Below are 20,595 nucleotides of genomic sequence, written 5' to 3' on the forward strand. Positions count from 1 at the left end.
CTCAATTGATAGTAGTTCCCTCTATGGGCAAATTGCGCAAACCAAAATTTGTCTTTGTACCTTCTAAAAGTATTTAGCTTCCCATATTTCTAGTGCTGCAGTTCAAATGGCTGGAGCTACGCCCAATCGTTCTTCCTCAACGCAGTCCATACCAACCAAGTCTTCTCCTCCTATTACATCGACCAAACGCATGAAACATGACCCTCCATCTCCAGACAAATCGTCCTCTCCTATCTCTATGAAATTAATCTTGGAGGAGATTCGCTCTCTGCGCCCATTTGTTGAGGAAACTAACAATGAAATGCAATTTCTGAAGGAAAAATGGTCAACTATGGACAGTAAAATTACATCTGTGGAGCAACAGGTTTCGGAGGTACAAACTAACTCTCAACGCATCTCTTCTCTGGAAAAGTCGGTCCTTGCCCTCCAGCAACATACTGAAGATTTCGAAAATAGGAATAGGAAGAATAATCTTCGTATTTACGGTTTACCAGAATCTTTAGAGGGTGATGATCCTGTGACATTTTTCACCTCTTTTCTTCCGAAATACTGGACATGCCATCCACTACTTCTCTCACCATCCAAAGAGCCCATAGACTTGGTCCACGTTCATCTACTTCAACGAAACCATGAGGAATCATCATTCTTTTCTTGAAATTCACAGATCTTCTTTCAGTCCTTTCTGCAGCTAGATCCAAGCGTCAAGTTTCTTGGCTGGATGTCAGGATGTTTCTAATGCCACTGCATCAAGAAGAAAAGAGTTTCTCAACCTTCGTCAAGTCAAGTCAAGTCATAAAATTTGTATAGCGCACTACATACCCAGAGGGTTTCAAGGCGCTTAGGAAGGGGAGGAGGATTATTTGTCAAATATCCACGTTTTAAGCTGCTTTCTGAACGCTAGGTGATTCTGGGTGAGGCGAAGGTAAGCGGGGAGTGAGTTCCATGTTTTGGCAGCCAGGTATGAAAAGGATCTGCCTCCCATGGTGGTCTTGTTGATGCGAGGTACAGTGGCGAAGGCTTGGCTGGAAGAGCGAAGTTGGCGGGAGGGGGTGTAGAAGGACAGTCGGGAGTTGAGGCAATCTGGTCCGATGTCGTAGAGTGATTTGTGTGCGTGGGTAAGCAGTCGGAAAGTGATCCTCTTATTGACGGGCAGCCAGTGGAGGTCTTTAAGGTGACCAGAGATGTGTTCGTTGCGTGGGATGTCTAATATGAGCCTGGCTGAGGCGTTTTGGATTCGTTGTAGTTTCTTCTGGAGTTTAGCGGTGGTACCTGCGTAGAGGGTGTTTCCGTAGTCCAGTCGGCTCGTGATTAGAGCGTGGGTGACTGTTTTCCTTGTTTCGGAGGGGATCCAGCGAAATGTTTTTCTGAGCATGCGAAGAATGTTAAAGCAGGAAGAGGATACGGCGCTGACTTGTCTGTTCATTGAGAGTGAAGAATCCAGGATGACGCCAAGGTTCCGTGCGTGGTCTGTCGGGATGGGTGCTTTTCCGAGGGCTTCCGGCCACCAGGAGTCGTCCCATGCAGATGGGGATGTACCTAAGATGAGGACTTCTGTTTTGTCTGAGTTCAGTTTCAGACGGCTTTGTTTCATCCAATCGGCGACTTCTTTCATTCCTTCGTGTAGGTTAGTTTTGGCGGTGCTGGGGTCCTTGGTGAGAGAAAGGATCAGTTGAGTGTCATCCGCGTAAGAGATGATGTTGAGGTTGTGATGGCGTGCGATGGCCGCGAGGGGGCTCATATATACGTTGAAGAGGGTGGGACTGAGAGAGGATCCTTGAGGTACGCCGCAGATGATTTCAGAGGCCTCGGACTTGAATGGTGGGAGGCGGACCTTCTGGGTTCTTCCGGTGAGGAACGAGGTGATCCATTCCAGTGCTTTTCCTTGGATTCCGATGTTTCTGAGGCGTTGTAAAAGGGTGCTGTGGCAGACTGTGTCGAAGGCTGCAGAGAGGTCGAGGAGGATGAGGGCGACTGTGTCTCCATTGTCCAGCAGAGTTCGAATGTCGTCTGTTGCTGCGATGAGGGCGGTCTCAGTGCTGTGTTTGGCTCGGAAGCCAGATTGTGAGGGGTCGAGTGATTTGTTGGCTTCGAGGAAGGCGGCGAGCTGGTTGTTGACAGCTTTCTCGATGACTTTGGCCGGGAATGGGAGAAGCGAGATGGGGCGGTAGTTTTTGAGTTCGGTGGGGTCTGCTGTTGGTTTTTTCAGAAGGGCGGTGAGTTCAGCGTGTTTCCAGTCTTCCGGGAAGGTAGCGGAGTTGAAGGAGCAGTTGATGACGTCTCGGAGGTGCGGAGCTATGACGGAGTCTGCTTTGTTGAAGATGTGGTGAGGGCATGGGTCTGTGGGGGATCCAGAGTGGATGGAATTCATCAGGCGGATGGTGTCCTCAGTGGAGATTGGGTTCCAGGCGTTAAGGGTGTTTACGGGGGGAAGATGGTCAGCAGATGGTAGGGTGGGTTGGCTTCCGGGTTGGTTGTCAAAGCTGTTGTGGATGTCAGCAATCTTGTTGTGGAAAAAAGAGGCTAGGGAGTCGCAGAGGGTTTGAGAGGGGGTGATGTCGTTGGAATTGGCCGAGGGGTTGGAAAATTCCTTGACGATGTTGAAAAGTTCCTTGCTGTTGTGGGCGTTGTTGTCAAGTCGATCCTTGAATGCTGTTTTCTTGGCTTTTCTGATCAGTTGGTGGTGAGTACGGGTGGCGCTTTTGAAGGCGTCCTTGTTGCTGGTGGATGAGTCTTTTTTCCAGGCCTTTTCAAGGGAGCGGCATAGTTTCTTGGACTTCTTGAGATCATCGTTGAACCATGAGGCCTTCTTGTTGCCAAGTTTGTGTTGACGTTTTTTCAGTGGTGCTAGGGTGTCGGCGGTGTTGGATAACCAAAGGGTGAGGTTGGAGGCGGCTTCGTTGGCGTTAGAGGAGAGGGCTGGGGAGGTTTGAAGGAGCGATGTGGAGATCTGTTCTGTGGTGATTTTGTTCCAGTTTCTTTGTAGAGTTGGTTGGAGGTGGATGATGGGTTTCGGCTTGTTGTAGGTGAAGTGAACACAGCTGTGGTCAGTCCAGAGGAGATCCGTAGTGTGGCTGAAGGAGACATGGTTGCTGGAGGTGAAGATGGGGTCGAGAGTGTGACCTGCGATGTGGGTGGGGGCAGTGACCAGTTGTTTAAGTCCGAGGTTGGAGAGGTTGTCTAAGAGGGTGGCGGTGTTGCGGTCGTTGATGTTTTCAAGGTGGAAGTTGAGGTCTCCCAGAAGGATGTAGTCTTTGGAGGGGAGCGCGTGTGGGGTGATGAAGTCCGTGATGTCTTCACTGAATTTTGCGCGGGGTCCTGGTGGCCTGTAGAGGAGGGTGCCTCTAAGAGTTGTCTTGGGGTCGGTGTGGATCTGGAAGTGAAGGTGTTCGGAGTTAGCGAGGTTGGCGTCAGAGCTGGTTGAGATGCGGATGGATTTCTTATGGACGATAGCGATTCCTCCTCCTGTATGGTCGGTGCGGTCCTTGCGTGTGATCTTATAGTCATCAGGGATAGAGATGGCGATGTCAGGGGCGGAGGAAGCGTTCATCCATGTTTCCGTTAGGAAGGCGACGTCTGGAGAGATGGCGTCTAGTAGGTTCCAAAGGTCGATGGCGTGCCTGTGGACCGAGCGAGTGTTGAGAAGGATGCATTGTAGGTGGTTGGGGTCGGGAATCTGTGGTGTGGTCGTAGCGGAGATGTTATCGGTGCCGCTAAATTTGCAGGAGTAGCAGGAGAACGGTCCATGGGTGCGACCAGGAGCGGCTTGGACGCAGGTGGGGGCGCGACCGGGGTTAAGGGCTAGGAGGGTGGCGGCAGCGTAGGTAATGCGAGAGGGCTGGACAGCGCGCGGGGCAGGGGGTATGGCGCTGGGCGCGGTCCAGGCGCGGACGGGCGTAGACGGGCTTACCTTTGGCGCACCTTCGGCGCGGGTTGGGCGCGGACGCTGCGCGTGAACGCTGCGCGCGGGAACTACTCTCATATATGGATGGTGGAGGGGGAGGGGCGAGGGCGGCTCAGCTGGGAGGCGGGGCGGGTTCACTGTGAGCACAACAACAAGTAAAATGGCAGCGGAGCGCTGGGGGATAAACAGACGCGCAAACAGATACAATACAATGGCAGATAAAGTACAAAGCAAAACAGAGCTAAAGCTGCTTATTTAAATTATACAGAGCACAAAGCGGCAAGCGAGGGCAGAAGGCAGATTGCAGGCAATGATACCAAACGCTGGGGAGCGACCACTCGGCTCGAGAGCTGAGAGCGAGTCACAGCGCTTAGAGGAGATCGAGCGCTGGAAGTAGTTTGTGGGAGGGCGGCTCAGCTGGGAGGCGGGGCGGGTTCACTGTGAGCACAACAACAAGTAAAATGGCAGCGGAGCGCTGGGGGATAAACAGACGCGCAAACAGATACAATACAATGGCAGATAAAGTACAAAGCAAAACAGAGCTAAAGCTGCTTATTTAAATTATACAGAGCACAAAGCGGCAAGCGAGGGCAGAAGGCAGATTGCAGGCAACGATACCAAACGCTGGGGAGCGACCACTCGGCTCGAGAGCTGAGAGCGAGTCACAGCGCTTAGAGGAGATCGAGCGCTGGAAGTAGTTTGTGGGAGGGCGGCTCAGCTGGGAGGCGGGCGGGTTCACTGTGAGCACAACAACAAGTAAAATGGCAGCGGAGCGCTGGGGGATAAACAGACGCGCAAACAGATACAATACAATGGCAGATAAAGTACAAAGCAAAACAGAGCTAAAGCTGCTTATTTAAATTATACAGAGCACAAAGCGGCAAGCGAGGGCAGAAGGCAGATTGCAGGCAACGATACCAAACGCTGGGGAGCGACCACTCGGCTCGAGAGCTGAGAGCGAGTCACAGCGCTTAGAGGAGATCGAGCGCTGGAAGTAGTTTGTGGGAGGGCGGCTCAGCTGGGAGGCGGGGCGGGTTCACTGTGAGCACAACAACAAGTAAAATGGCAGCGGAGCGCTGGGGGATAAACAGACGCGCAAACAGATACAATACAATGGCAGATAAAGTACAAAGCAAAACAGAGCTAAAGCTGCTTATTTAAATTATACAGAGCACAAAGCGGCAAGCGAGGGCAGAAGGCAGATTGCAGGCAACGATACCAAACGCTGGGGAGCGACCACTCGGCTCGAGAGCTGAGAGCGAGTCACAGCGCTTAGAGGAGATCGAGCGCTGGAAGTAGTTTGTGGGAGGGCGGCTCAGCTGGGAGGCGGGGCGGGTTCACTGTGAGCACAACAACAAGTAAAATGGCAGCGGAGCGCTGGGGGATAAACAGACGCGCAAACAGATACAATACAATGGCAGATAAAGTACAAAGCAAAACAGAGCTAAAGCTGCTTATTTAAATTATACAGAGCACAAAGCGGCAAGCGAGGGCAGAAGGCAGATTGCAGGCAACGATACCAAACGCTGGGGAGCGACCACTCGGCTCGAGAGCTGAGAGCGAGTCACAGCGCTTAGAGGAGATCGAGCGCTGGAAGTAGTTTGTGGGAGGGCGGCTCAGCTGGGAGGCGGGGCGGGTTCACTGTGAGCACAACAACAAGTAAAATGGCAGCGGAGCGCTGGGGGATAAACAGACGCGCAAACAGATACAATACAATGGCAGATAAAGTACAAAGCAAAACAGAGCTAAAGCTGCTTATTTAAATTATACAGAGCACAAAGCGGCAAGCGAGGGCAGAAGGCAGATTGCAGGCAACGATACCAAACGCTGGGGAGCGACCACTCGGCTCGAGAGCTGAGAGCGAGTCACCCTTCGTGCGCCCTTGCGTTCTCTTGGAGCTAGATATGGCTTGTTTTACCCTTTGTATTTTCAAGGTCACTCACCAAAATCGAACATGGACTTTTAAAGACCCTGGAGAGCTAAAGAATTTTATTCATGTTCATTCCAATAGTGGCATGGATACTTCTACTTCTCCTAGTGGTTGACTGACTTAATATTTACATTTGTTGTTTGTCCTCTTACAGCACTTCTGGTGCGGCCCTGTTGGTGTTCTACATTCAAATTTACCTTTAGATGCCTTTGAATATGTTATTATGTAGTCTTGTTTGCTATATACATTATAATATGCATCCCTAATGTTGTTTCCCTATTGTCATTTGTTTTCTCTTTTATATATCCTTATACAGGTTTGTGATGTTTGTTCCCTCATCCCATGTGGCCCCTTCCCTTCGATTCTTATGTCCTGGTGCGGTTTGGATTCCCACTCTTCGAGCGGTCCGTCTTGTTTAGTGTCGCCATTGCCTCATTTCCCTCTTGCATGTTCCCCTCAGGTACGTTATTCTCAGTCATCCTTTTGGATATGTACTGTCTCTTCTGCTATTTTATCTTTCCCACTTATGCAGATTTCCTTTTCTTTCCCTTCTTTCACCCCTGCCCTCTTTTCCTTCCCTCTCTTCTCCTTTCCCTTCTTCCTATTCATTGGTTCAAACCCTTTATTCTCTGGTTCTACACATTTTTCTACCATCTTAGCTCTTTTACTATCACTTCCCGCATTTGTACAGACTTCTTTTTCCTTTCTTTACTTCACCCCGGCCCTCTTTGTGATGTGCCTCGTTATATTAATTTCTCTTTACTCCTTCTCTTATTTTTCGGCTATTTGTTACGTATAACCCTTCTTGCACTTTTTGTTTCTATTTATTTTGTACTTTATATAAATTCAGAGTTGTTTCTTGGAATGTAAAAGGTTTTATTAATCCCATTAAACGGCAGAGAGTCCTTTCCCATTTAGCATCTTATAACCCTGATTTAGTCCTTTTACAAGAAACCCACCTTACTGAAATTGAATTCCTTAAATTAAAAAGGAATATTTTCCCCCTCCAACAACAAAAAGAATGGAGTTGCCATTTTATGTCATAAAAAGTTAAAATATAAAGTTTTGTCACAAGAAAATGACGACGATGGTAGATGGATACTAACTAAGTTGCTAATTAATTCTATACCTTTAACTGTTTTTAATGTCTATGGTCCTACTCAGCCTGACTGTTCTTTCTGGCCTCTAATTACGAACAAGTGTATTCAACATAAAGATGAATTATTTATTTTAGGTGGAGATTGTAACCAGATTGTTGACCCATTCCTTGATCGTAAATGCTCAGTTCGCTTCATCCCTCATAAAACACATAAACAATTTCTTGACACTATTTTGCAATCACGTTTTACTGACTCTTGGAGACTCTCCCATCCTGACACTTTGGACTATTCCTTTTTTTCTCCTCCTCACACATCTTTCTCTTGACTGGACTACATTTTTCTCTCTCAAACCCTATCTCAAAACTTACTGTCTTCTTCTATTGAACCCATAGTTATTTCAGACCATGCTCCCATTGTAACGGATCTTGATTTGCTTCCGCCGCATCCCAAACCATCTTGTTGGCATTTTAATAGCACACTTCTTACTGATCCTAACTTCTCTTCATCATTCTGCTCCTTTACTAAGGACTTCTTTCTACTTAATTCTGATCCTAGTACCCCTCCTCATATCCTCTGGGACTCCTTCAAAGCCACTGCACGGGGATTCATTATTGATTTTGTCTCTAGGAAAAAGAAGCAATATCTTCAGAAACATAAAACCTCCCTAGCGCATATAAAATCTTTAGAACATAAATTTTATACTTCTTTGGATAAATGTATGTCACCAGATCTTTTACGAGCAAAATTTGAATTGAATAAATTTACTACTGATAATGCATCTTCAATTCTATTTCGTAGTAGTGCTCGTTATTATGGTGGTCGTAATAAATCTGGGAAACTCTTAGCTAAATATCTTAAATCTCGTAAAGAGCGTACTCTTATAGAATCTATTTACTGTCTTGATAATACTCTCCTACATTAAGATAAGGAAATACTTGACCAATTTCAATTGTTTTATCAGCAGCTCTACACTCCAGAATCTCCTCCTACTCCTTCTCTTATTCAGAAGTACTTAGAGAATCTTCCTAAATCTTCTAATTCTCATCTCAAGTTTCCAGACCTTGAACTTGATCTCTCATTACATGAGCTTTCCGTCGCTTTGACATCTCTTACTAAAGGTAAAACACCCGGTCCTGATGGTTTTCCTGTTGAATTTTATTTACACTTCTCTGATCTTTTACTACCCAAACTTTTAACGCTGTTTCAAGCATTCTACTCATCTGGTACGGCAGACCGTAGTCAGGATGCCACCATTTGTCTTATCCCGAAAGATGGTCGTGACGTCAAATTTTGTAAAAATTATCGTCCGATTTCTTTAGTTAATGTGGACTATAAATTGTTTGCTAAATTAATTGCGCTATGCTTAGACCCCTTTATGCCACATCTTATTGGCAAGGAGCAATGTGGCTTTGTTAAAGGTAGACTCACCTGTGATAATTCTCGTCTTTTCTTAATGTTTTGAATAAAGCCCCATCTCTTCCTATTCCTCTGGCCGCTATCTCTGTTGGTGCGGAAAAAGCTTTTGACAGGGTTGATTGGTCTTTTTAGTTTGCTTCATTACGCTGGCATGGCTTTGGTCCCAAGTTCATATCCCTTATATCTCTGTTATATTCTGCACCCAAAGCCTCAGTGCTTATAAATGGTCAGCTTTCCTCATCCTTTACTCTTCAGCGAGGAGTTCGTCAAGGGTGCCCATTATCCCCACTTCTTTTTGTCCTAGCTCTTGAACCATTTCTGTCCTCCATTTGTAACAATAATTCCATTTCTGGTTTTTCCTATGGTGACAATCAATTGAAACTTTCTGCATATGCCGATGAAATCCTTTTGTTTATTTCTAATCCAGAAGTGACCATTCCCCCTTTACTATCCGAATTCGACTCCTTCTCTCTAGTCTCAGATTATAAGATTAACTCAGATATGACTGAAATTCTCCCTTTAACCAAAACTTGTCTTCCTCATCTTTTCTCCTTGACTGGCTTTGCCTGGAATAGTTCAAAGATTAAATATCTATGTATTTGGTTTTCCAACTCCATTTCCTCTTCAGTTAAATTAAATATGTCCACAGTTTTGTCCCGAATTGATCAACTGTTTTCCTCCTGCAACCCTCTTTTTCTTTCCTGGTGGGGTCGATTGCATTCAATTAAAATGATGATAGCCCCTATTCTAATTTATATTTTTTCCATATTACCTGTTCATGTTCCTGCCCTTTATTTTAAACGTGTTGATTCCTCCCTTTCGAAGTTTCTTTGGAAGAATAAAAATCTAGAATTTCTCTTGTTGCCCTTCACAAATCTAAACCTAATGGTGGAGTTAAATTTCCAGATTTCCGCCTCTACCATAAATCCTTTTCTCTACGCCAGGCATCGCGATGGCTTTCATCAGAGCCTTCCCCTTTTACTCCTCTTTGACTCCTCATTGAACAAACTTTATTACTACCCTTTTCCTTCGGTGAAGTGGTATACTTCTCTACCAAATCTCCCTATACTTCATTTCCTTTATTCAAACATACTTCTTCTCTTTTAAAGCCTGTGGTTCTCCAGAATACCATCACACATGAATCATTTTTAAACACCCCCATTTGGCATAATTTGCTTATCCTTTTAAATAACAGGCCCGTCTTCTGGAACTCTTGGAGGTTAAAGGACGTCATGTGGGTTAAGCATCTCTTTCATGGACTATTGCCTTGCTCCTTTCCTCAATTTCAACTTTTATTCAACTGCCCATGCTCTTTTCTGCAGGAATTTAATACTCTTATGGCAATAATTCTTGATCGTTATTATTCTCTTCCTTCTTCAACATCATTATTACCTCAATCTCCCCTTCTTACAATACTTGCTACCCTCCCTAAAGCATCTCTTATTTATAAATTGTTATCCTCTCCTAATCCAGATCGTGCTAAAACTAAATTGGAGCTTGCTTGGGAAGCGGATTTAGATTGTACTTGGTCTGTTGCTCTCTGGGATAAACTTTGGTCCAGATCTTTAAAGATTTCTCGTTCTGCTTCTCTCACTCAATATTTATTTTATCTATATCATAGACTTTATCTTTCTCCTCTTTCTTTCTCTCGCTTCATACCCTCTTCTGATTCTAAGTGCTGGACTTGTGGTACTTTACATGCTGATCTTCTACATCTGTTCTTTTTCTGTCCTGTTATTTCTACTTTTTGGAACAAAGTTTAGTCATATCTTTCTCGCATTTTTACACTCTCTATTCCATACTCAACCACTCTTCTCTTTCTGGGTAGTCTTTCAGATTCCTTACAACTCCCTGTGCATTCACATGGTCACTTCGATCTCATGCTTGCTCTTGCATTCCAACACTTCTCTTCCAATTGGAAATACCTTACAAATATTTCCATGCAGGGTTGGTGGAACACTTTGGGCCCGATTCCGATTCGGGAAAAACCGCTCCGAATCGCCGTTCGGAGCGTTTTTCCCATACGAATCGTACCCTGCAACGTCCCCCGCACGTACGATGAAGTACGATTCGTACCAGGAGCCGTACTCCGTACGAGTCGTACAGAGACCGTACGACTCTAATCTCCGTATGATTCTCCCTCGGAACCCGCTGTACGCGATATCTGTACGGTTCGCGGCTGGTTTTCACGACCCAGCAAGTACGATACGTGTCTGGTACGCACCGTACAACCCTTTTACTACGGGAGCTGAAAACAGCTGTAAAAGCAGAGTTCGCGCCGAAACAGGTACGGAAGACCCCCCGGTTACGGTGCGTACCCCCCATGATCGCGGGGGTACGGTGCGTACCCCTGCGATCATGGGGTGTACACACCGTACCCCATGTACGATGGGTGTATGCACCGTATCCCATGTACGATGGGTGTACACACCGTACCCCATGTACGATGGGTACACTAGTGTGGCTGCTGTTCAGCATTGCTAAAAGTTAATGGCATGGAGTGCGGTGGGGATGGGTAGATTAGGGTAGACTGAAGTAGGGTAGAGTAGGGTTGTCTGTAGTAGGGCAGAGTGGGGTAGAATGGGTTAGATTGAGGTCAACTGTAGTGGGGTAGATTAGGGAAAAGCGGGATAGACGAGTGGGGTAGATTGGAGTGGGGTAGATTGGCGTGAAGTAGGGTGGGGTAGATTGGGATGTTTTGGAGTGGGGTGGTTTGGAATGGGGTAGATTGGAGTGGTTTACATTGGAGTGTGCTAGATTGGAGTGGGGTAGATTGCAGTGCAGTAGATTGGAGTGGATTAGATGGGGTGGGGTAGGGTAGATTACAGTAGGGTGGAGCACACTGAGGTAGATTGGAGTGAGGTAGATTGGAGTGGGGTAGATTGGAGTGGGATAGATTGGGTGGGGTAGATTGGAGTGGGGTGGATTGGATTAGATTAGAGCAGAGTGGGGTAGATTTGAGTATGGTAGATTGCAGTATAGTGGAGAGGGATAGGTTGGGGTAGAGTGGAGTGTGATAGAATGGGGCAGAGTGGAGTGGGGTAGATTGGAGTAGAGTGGAGTGGATTAGGTTAGGTGGATTGGAGTGGAGTTGGGTAGACAGGGTACAGTGGGGAGGGGTAGATTTGAATGGTGTAGATTAGAGTAGAGTGGGGTAGACTGTGAATAGAGTGGGGTACATTGGATTGGCATGGAGTACATTGAGGTAGATTGAGGTGGGTTAGATTGGAGTAGGGTAGATTGGGGTGGATTAGTTTGGAGTGGGGTGGGGTGGATTTGAGTGGAGTGAGGTAGATTGGAATGGGGTAGATTGGAGTGAAGTAGGATAAAATGGGGTAGAGTGGAGTGGACTGTGGTAGACTGGGTTGCAGTGGAGTGGGGTAGATTGTAGTGGGTTGGGGTATACTGGAGTGTTGTATAGTAGGGTTGGAATTTACTGGAATGGGTTGGAGTGGTGTAGATTGGGGTAGAGTGGAGTATGTATGTATGTATGTATGTATTGCATACTTGTATAGCGCAACACTGTCACCCAAAGGGTATCCTGGCGCTTTGACTAAACATAGCTGATACACACTCACAGGGATCACACTACTCTTGGAAATAAATAGGTCTTCAGACTCCTCTTAAAAGATGGAAATTCACCCTGGCTCCTCAACGGTAGCGGGAGAGAATTCCAAAGCTTAGCAGCGGAGAAACTGAAGGAGCGACCTCTCATCCTTAACCTCTGAAACCTGGGAACCGTTGCCAGGCATGCAGAGGAAGAACGCAGGGTTCGAGAGGTAGAATACCAAGAGAAAAGGTTCTGCAGCAGGGCAGGTCCCTGTCCATGCAAGGCTTTAAAAACCAGACACGATGCTTTAAAAAGAATCCGTTGCTGTACAGGCAGCCAATGAAGATCAAGCAGCGCTGAAGTAGAAGAGGCAGTGCGCGGACGAGCGAGTGCCAGCTTGGCTGCCATATTTTGTAAGCGTCGCAACTTACCAACCAGAGTATTTGGCGCTGCCAGAAGCAGTGCGTTGCAGTAATCCAATCTGCTTAAAATAATCCCCGCACCACCTCGGGTCTAGCCTGTGCTGGGAGCATAGGAAGGACTTTGCTTAGCATACAGAGCAGCATCATGCACGTGGCTACGGTCTTATTGGCAAAGGCGTCCAGTTGTAAATTGGGGCCAAACATGACCCCCAAGTTGCGAGCAGACTCCGCAGCTGTCACTGCCCCCGAGAAGGAGGAGTCCGGTAGACTGTGGTGAAGTGGGGCACGCTTAAGTGGATTGGGGTAGATTATGGTAGATTGGAGTGGAGTGGGCTAGAATGGAGTAGAGTGGGGTATATTGGGAAAAAGTAGAGGGGAGTGGGGTAGATTGGGGTAGAATGGAGTGTGTTAGATTGGGGAAAATTAAAGTGGGTAGATTGAAGTGGGGTAAATTGGAGTGAGGTGGGCTATACTTGGGTAGATTGGAGTGGGGTAGATTGGGGTGAATAAGGGTATATTGGGGTAGATTGTGGTAGATTGGAGTAGTGTGGGGCAGATTGAGGTGGATTTGAGTGAAGCAGATTGGGTGGATTGGAGTGGGGTAAATTGGAGTGGATTGCAGTGGGGTAGACTGGGGTGTGGTATTTTAAAGTGGGGTGGAATGGGTTACACAGGAGTGGGGTAGATGTGAGTAAAGTGTGGTATATTGGAGTGGGGTAGAGTAGAGTGGAATGGAGTGAAGTGAGGTAGATTGGGGTGGAGTGGAGTGTGGAAGGCTGGGTAGAGTTTCACAGGGCAGACTGGAGTGGAGTGGGGTAGATTGGTTGGATTGGAGTGGAAAAGATTGGAGTGGGGTAGATGAGGTTCAGTGGAGAGGGGTAGATTGTGGCAGATTAGAGTGGGGTAGATTGTGGCAGATTGGAGTGGGGTACTTTGGAGTGGGGTAGTTGTAGTGAAGTGGGGTAGATTGGAGTGGAGTGGAGTTTGCGGTGGAAAGGGGTAGATTGTTGTAGATTGGAGTGGGGAAGGCTTTCGTAGATTCAAGTGGGGTAGAATGGAGTGGCATAGATTAGAATGTTATGGGGTAGACTGGAGTGGAGTGGGATAGATGTAGTGGAATTGAGTCTGGGATATTAGAATTTGGTAGATTGGAGTGAGGGAGATTGGGGTTGAGTTGGGTAGACTGGAGTGAATTCAGGTAGATTGGAATATAGTGGGGTAGATGGGAGTGGAGTTGGGTAGTTTGGGAAGAGTGGGCTAGATTGGTGTAGAGTAAGCGGGATGGATTGGTGCAGATGTCAGTGAAGTGGTGTAGATTGGATGGAGTGGGGTAGATTGGAGTGGGGTAGAGTGTGGTGATTGTAGTGGGGTAAATTGGAGTGAAGTAGGACAGACTGGGGTAGTGCGGAGTGGAGTGTGGTAGACTGGGTTGCAGTGGAGTGGGGTAGATTGTAGTGAGGTGGGGTATACTGGAGTGGGTTGGAATGGTGTAGATTGGGGTAGAGTGGAGTGGGATAGACTGAGGGGTAGACTTAAGTGGAGTGGGGTAGATTATGGTAGATTGGAGTGGAGTGGGATAGATTGGAGTAGAGTGGGGTAGATTGGGGAAAAGTGGAGTGGGGTAGACTGTGGTAGAATGGAGTGTGTTAGATTGAGGTAAATTGGAGTGAGTCGATTGAAGTGGGGTAGATTGGAGTGAGGTGGGCTAGACTGAAGTGGGGTAGATTGGGGTGAATAAATGTACATTGGGGTAGATTGTGGTAGATTGGAGTGGGGTGGGATAGCTTGAGGTGTATTGGAGTGGAGTAGATTGGGTGGATTGGAGTGGGGTAAACTGGAGTGGAGTAGGATTGAATGGCGTGAAGTGGGGTAAGTTGTGGTAGATAGGAGTGGGGTACATTGTGGTAGATTGGAGTGGTGAAGAATGGGGTAGACTGAAGTGGAGTGGGGTAAAGTAGAGTAGGAGAGATTGTGGTGGAGAGTGATGGAATGGAATGGGTTAGATTGGGGTGGAGAGAGGTGGATTGGGATAGACTGGAGTGGGGTAGATTGCAGTGGGGTAGACTGGGGTGGGATATTTTAGAGTGGGGGGATTGGGGTAGAATGGGTTAGACAGGAGTGGGGTGGATATGAGTAGAGTGTGGTAGATTGGAGTGGGGTAGAGTAGAGTGGAGCGGAGTGAAATGAAGTAGGGTAGACTGGACTAGAGTTGAGTGTGATAGATTGTTGTGGAGTGGAAATTGGAGTGCAGTGAGTAAACTGGAATTGAGTGCGGGAAACTAGAATGTGGTATATTGGAGTGGGGGAGATTGGGGTTGAGTGAGGGTAAACTGGAGTGGATTCAGGTAGATTGGAGTGGGGTAGATGGGAGTGAAGGTGGGTAGTTTGGGTGGAGTGGGCTAGATTGGGGTAGATTAAAGTGGGATGGAAGGCAGATTGTAGTGAAGTGGTGTAGAGTGGAGTGGGGTAGACTGGAGTGGGTTATATTAGAGTAACTTGGAGCAGAAGGGGGTTAAATTGGAGTCGAATGTGGCAGATTGGATTAGAATTGAGTGGGGTAGATTGGAGTGGGTTGGGGTTGATTAGGTTAGATTGAGTGGAGTGGAGTAGATTAGAGTACAGTGAAGGAGAGTGGGATCGAGTGGCGTAGAGTAGATTGGAGTGCAGTGTGGTAGATTGGGATAAATTGGAGTGGTGTAGATTGAAGTGGAGTAGATGGGGCGGGTGGAATGGGGTGAGGTAGATTAGACTGGGGTGGATTTGGGAAGATTAGGGTAGATTGGAGTTGGGTGGTGTCGATTGAAGTGGAGTATGGTAGATTGGGGAACAGTGCAGTAGAGTGGGGGTAGGTTGTAGTGGAATAGGGTAGACTGTGGTAGACTGAAGTGTAGTGAATTTGGGTAGATTGGAGTGGAGTGGGTAGATTGGAGTGGAGTGAGGTAGATTGGAGTGTCACGGGTTAGATTGGGGTGGAAAGGGGGTAGATTGTGGTATATTGGAGTGGGGGAGATTGTGGTGTGGTAGATATGGGTGCAGTGTGGTGGGGCATTTAGAGTTGGGTGGATAAGGGTGGATTGTTGTAGAATGGGTTAGAATGGAATGGAGAGGGATAGATGTGTGTGGAGTGTAGTAGATTGGAGTGGTGTGGGGTAGACTGGGGTAGATTTGAATGGGGTGGGTGGGGTTACTTAGGTGAGACTGAGTGGAGTGCGGTAGACTGCAGTGGAGTGGGATAGATTGTGGAGGAGTGGGGTGAGGTAAATAGAGGTAGATTGGAGTAGAGCTGGGTGGATCGGAGTGGACTGGAGTGGAGAAGATTGGGGTACATTGGTTCATAATGGAGTGAATTGAGGTAGATTGGAGTTCAGTGGGGTAGATGGGGGTGAAGTGCGGTAGACTAGAGTGGAGTGGGGTAGATTTGGGTAGAGTAGAGTGGGGTTGATTGGAGTAGATTGGAGTTGAGTGGGGTGGGGTGGGGTAATTAGGTTAGACTGAGTGGACTGTGGTAGACTGTAGTGGAGTGGGGTAGATTGAGGAGGAGTATGGTGAGGTAGATCGGGATAGATTTGAGTGGGGTAGTTTGTAGTGGAGTAGATTGGGGTAGACTGGATTGTAATGGAATGGATTAGGGTAGATTGGAGTAGAGGGTGTATTGCAGTGGAGTGGGGTAGGTTGGGGTTAGAGTAGGGTAGACTGCAGTCGAGTGGGGTAGATTTGGGTACAGTGGGTAAACTGGGGTAGAGTGGAGTATGATAGATTGGGGTGGAGTGGGGTAGATTGGAATGAGGTTGGATAGTTTGGAGTAGGGTAGATTGGGGTGGAGGGGTGGGGTAGATTGGAGTGTGATGGACTGTGGAAGTTTGGGGTAGACTGGTATAGCGTGGAATAGATTAGAGGGTACTGGGGTAGACTGAGGTAGAGTGTAGTGGAATAAAGTAGAGTGGGGTCGATTGGGTTAGATTGCAGTGGGGTGGATTGGAGTGGAGTAGATTGGAGCGGGGTAGAGTGGAGTGGAGTGAGTGAGGTAGAGAGTGGTAAATTGGAGTGGGGTACATTGTGGTAGAATGGAGTGGTGTAGATTGTGGTAGACTGAAGTGGAGTGGATTTGGGTAGATTGGAGTGCGCTAGATTGGAGTGGGGTAGACTGGAGTGGGGTAGATTGGAGGGAAATGGGTTAGACTGGGGCGGAGTGGATGGACTAAAGTAGGTTGGAGTGGGGTGGGGTGGATTGGGATAGATTGGAGTACAGTGGGTGAAGAAGAGTGGCATAGATTGGAGTGGGTAGATTGTGGTAGATTGAAGGAATGGATTGGGGTAGATTGGAGTGGAGTGGGGTAGATTTGGATGGATTGGGTGAAGGGGGGTAGATTTGGATGGATTGAGTGGAGTGGGGTAGATTGGTGTGCAGTGGGACAGAGTGGGGCGAGTGGAGTGGGGTATACAGGTGTAGCATTGAGTAGAGTGGGATAAATAGGGTGAAATGGGGTAGATTGGAGTGCAGTGGAGTAGACTGGATGGGAGTAGATTAGGTAGAGTTTAATGGAGTAGATTAGGTAGACTGTAATGAAGTGGAGTGGGGCAGACTGTAGTGGAGTTGGTTGAGGTACATTGGAGTGGGTTTGGTTGAGGTAGATTGGAGGAAAATTGGGTAGACTGGCAATGAGTGGGGTAGACTAGAGTGGAGTGGGGTATCCTGGGGTAGATTGGAGGGGAGTAGGGTAAGTGGTGTGGAGTGGAGGGACATATAGTGAAGGGGCTTTGAGTAGAGTGGCGTAGAGTGTCTTAGAGTGGAGGGGCATAGATAGAAGTGGCATGTCATAGAGTGGAGGGGAGTGGCGTAGAATGGAGTGGGAGAAGGTGTAGAGTGGAAGACAGGGCCAGCTCTAGGGCGGTGCGATCGGTGCAACATCACTGGGCGCTGACCTGGGTTCGGGCATCAGTTGTGTATATTCTCATTTTAAAAGCACCCGATGGCGCGTTCGCGCCCTTCAGCAATTTCAGTCATCAATTCAAATGTCAAGACCACCTCCGTGATTAATCGTCGACCTGGAAAGAGACCAGATGTTTGTCTAGTGGAAGTTTCGACTCATCTTAAGGTAGTGCAGAAGGTTAAAAAGCCTGCTGCTAAGAACATGTACCATGCAGATAAAAAAGTGCATATAATGGAACTAGGTCAGTGGTTTACTGCTTCTGTAAGAGAGCTCCTTTTGTTACTTGTTTAGAAGTCAAAATCCTGATATAGAACATTGAGCTATTATATGTCATCAAAGAGCTGCTTGCAAATTGCAAGGTATATGTTAGTGCTATATGTTTTTTCACCCAGTCTTTCATTATCCCCATCTTGCCAAAACGGTTTATTTGGGTAGATAACAATTCTTATTATTAAAGAGAACCCCTAACAATGATAGTATGTTTTAAATTCTGAAGTTGTGCTTTTCAAGAATAAGGAGTCTTAAACTATATTGCCTACCAGTATCAATGACATGTCACTCCTACACTACACCTTGTAGTCCTGTCTGATGTAACATTTCCTATACATTGATTTGCACACATATGATTGTCTCTGTGCAATGTGTGTGTGATGTAAAGTGCTCTGACACCTTACACTGGTATGAGCGGTGCTAAACATTAAATGAATCTGAGAGACAGTGGTTATGGAAGCTTGAGGGGCACTGTTAAAGGGTACGAGTGAGGGAATTCATGGCCGAGGTGGTCATTGGGGGGTGCCGACAAACATTTTCGCACAGGTCGCCAGAAGTGTTAAAGCCGGTCCTGGTGGAAGGGCATGGAGTGGAGTAGAATGTTGTAGAGTGGAGTGGTGTGAAGTGGAGTGACATACTGTGGACTATGCATGGTGTGGTAGCGCACTGCTAATACAGACAACACAGATTCAATTGAAATGACTATTACATTTGCACACACAGTTTCACCGTGCACAAACGAAAATGTGTGGAAATGTTATTGCCTAGTGCATTGATGTGTTTTGATCATATTCAAATATTTGTTTCCACCAAACTTCAGAATTACAAAAAAATGCAGTTTCCTAATTCTGAAATATTTTGAAACATCCGCACAGTTTATCTTTCTTGTGTGCTAGAAAAACGAACATCCTACAGCTTCTCTTCTCACATGGTTACCCAGGAGGATTGTCATATAAGCTCTCTCACTTTGAAGTCAGAGAAAGGAAGTCCCTCAGAGGACAGGGCCTGACTTTTGACCTCTGTCTTTGAATGCACAGCAGATAAGAACAAGATTTAAAGGCCTGTTTACAGAAAGTACCGAGCTCAAGCTGGACAGCCTAAAGCAAATAAAGCCAGCAAAGAGAAAACAAGCAACTGTGAGTTACAAACCACAAAGCCAATAGTAACAAATGGACGAAATGCATTCCCAAGCTAGGCTAGGTAGACTTCGACATAAAAAGCAGAAGTAGCAGTAGGTATGTTTTGGAACCTAAAACAGATATGAATAAAGTGCAAAGCAAGGAAGCTTTCGATTCTGAAGGAAGTCACAAAATAAAGTCTCTAACTAGCCCACACCTATGAAAATATTACATCTTCGAACAAGCGTTTTGGAAAGAAAAAGGAGGGTCGCTTACCTCGTCGTAGTAAAATCTTAATTCTGCTCTTTTTGATCGTAAATCCCACTGAACCACGGTTCCGCTTTCATAGCCTATTAGAAGCTGTGAAAAAAAACAAAATACAGCTGCTGAAGAGTCACTCTTGAACAGAACAAACATACCCCGGGCTACCTGCAGGTATCGGAAGAAACATTCCAGTAAGCAGTGCTTTAAATGGGAAAAAGTGCAGGTACTCATTAAAATTAGCTAGAGGTGTGCCAAGTGGGCGGGGCTTAGGGCAAGACGTGATGTACATAATGACTTCTATACCAGTTGCAGCACATATTAACCAGTTCGGTGCGCCGGACGGCCCCCGGCCTTCCGACCTCATAGTGAGCGTGTGCGGAGGACGGCTGGGGGCCGTTCGAAACACGCCCACTCAATAAATCACCCGTACTGCGGTGGAATTCGCGCCACGGTCAACGGGTTAAGACACGAGAAATGTGTTTATGTAAACAAAACAGGTTAACTCATTACACAAAATGAAAGCCAAACAGGATGATATGTTAACATTTCCTTGTATAAATATATGTTAACAAGAAATACAGCAGAGTTTCAATTTTACATTTTACATTTCTAAGCCCCGATTTTAGAACTGAACAAATAACTGCTATTTTTAATCTGGAAAAGTGTTGATCCTAACTTCACCTGTCACCTCACTTTTTTACATTCCCACCTCCCCCTTCCTTCTATGCTCATCTCGTTTTTCCCCCAACCAGACCCCCTGCCAGTTGTCACGGGAGCTCGTTCCTGGAGTGCTGCGGCTTTCCCTCCCACTCATTGTCCTTTGGGCAGGGCTACCTTCACACCCATAGATCCCTCGATGTGATGTAAATGCAGCAGGGCCGGACTAGCCATAGCGGGCACCGGGCAATTCCCCGGTGCGCCGCACGGGTGGGGGGCCGGTTTTGGGCCCCTGGGGGCCGATTTTGTTACAGCGTAGCTGCAAAATCGTCCTTATACTAAAATCAGCTGATAACCGGCCCCGGCAAAGAGTTCGGCGCACCTTAACGGGCGGCCGAGCACTTTGCCAGGGCCCGTTGTGGTTCCCAGTCCGGCCCTGAAATGCAGCCATTAGTGTTGGAGGGGCACACAAAGGGAATTAGCTCCTGCGCTGAAGAAAACAACCATGAAAAGAAAACCGAAGTGGGGAAGGTGTAGGATGGTGCTGCACTTCCACTCGCTTTAGTAGGGCCAGTTCAATACCCTAAATGGGACTGGATTACTGACCACATCCCCAGCCCAGACCATTTCACACACCTGACGGAGAGGGGGCTGGGGGGAGGAGGGGAGAACTTTCACCTGAATGGTCGTTGCACGTCCAATTAACAGTGCAGGGTCTGTCTAGACCCTGTCCTGTTAATCACAGCGTGATGAAAGCCCGCTCAAACCCCTGCAGTGTGGGGAATTTTAAAGGGGCGCCTCTGGACTTTAGTAGCGTCCCTACTTCAGAGGCTCAGTGCAATCAGGGCTGGACTGGCCGTAGCGGGCACCGGGAAATCCCACGGTGTGCGGCACGGGTGAGGGGCCGGTTTGGGGCCCCTGGGGGCCGTTTTTGTTACAGGGCAGCTGCTAAATCGGCACTGTAACAAAATCGGCGAAAAACCGGCCCTGGCAAAGAGTTCGGCGGCACCCACAGCCCCTGGGGGGGGCGAGCACT

The 20,595-nt window shown here is 47.2% G+C and overlaps 1 protein-coding gene across 1 annotated transcript in view; it reads right to left on the minus strand.

The window, feature by feature from the left end:
• STXBP5L (syntaxin binding protein 5L) overlaps positions 1–20,595 on the minus strand; it is a 1,741,945-nt gene that overhangs the window by 1,003,652 nt on the left and 717,698 nt on the right. The window contains exon 7 of the mRNA XM_078656640.1: positions 18,915–18,998. Within this exon, the coding sequence (XP_078512766.1) occupies positions 18,915–18,998 (84 nt within the window). The remainder of the gene's footprint in view (positions 1–18,914; positions 18,999–20,595) is intronic.

Source organism: Lissotriton helveticus, chromosome 8, assembly GCF_964261635.1.
Source record: "Lissotriton helveticus chromosome 8, aLisHel1.1, whole genome shotgun sequence".
NCBI lineage: Eukaryota > Metazoa > Chordata > Amphibia > Caudata > Salamandridae > Lissotriton > Lissotriton helveticus.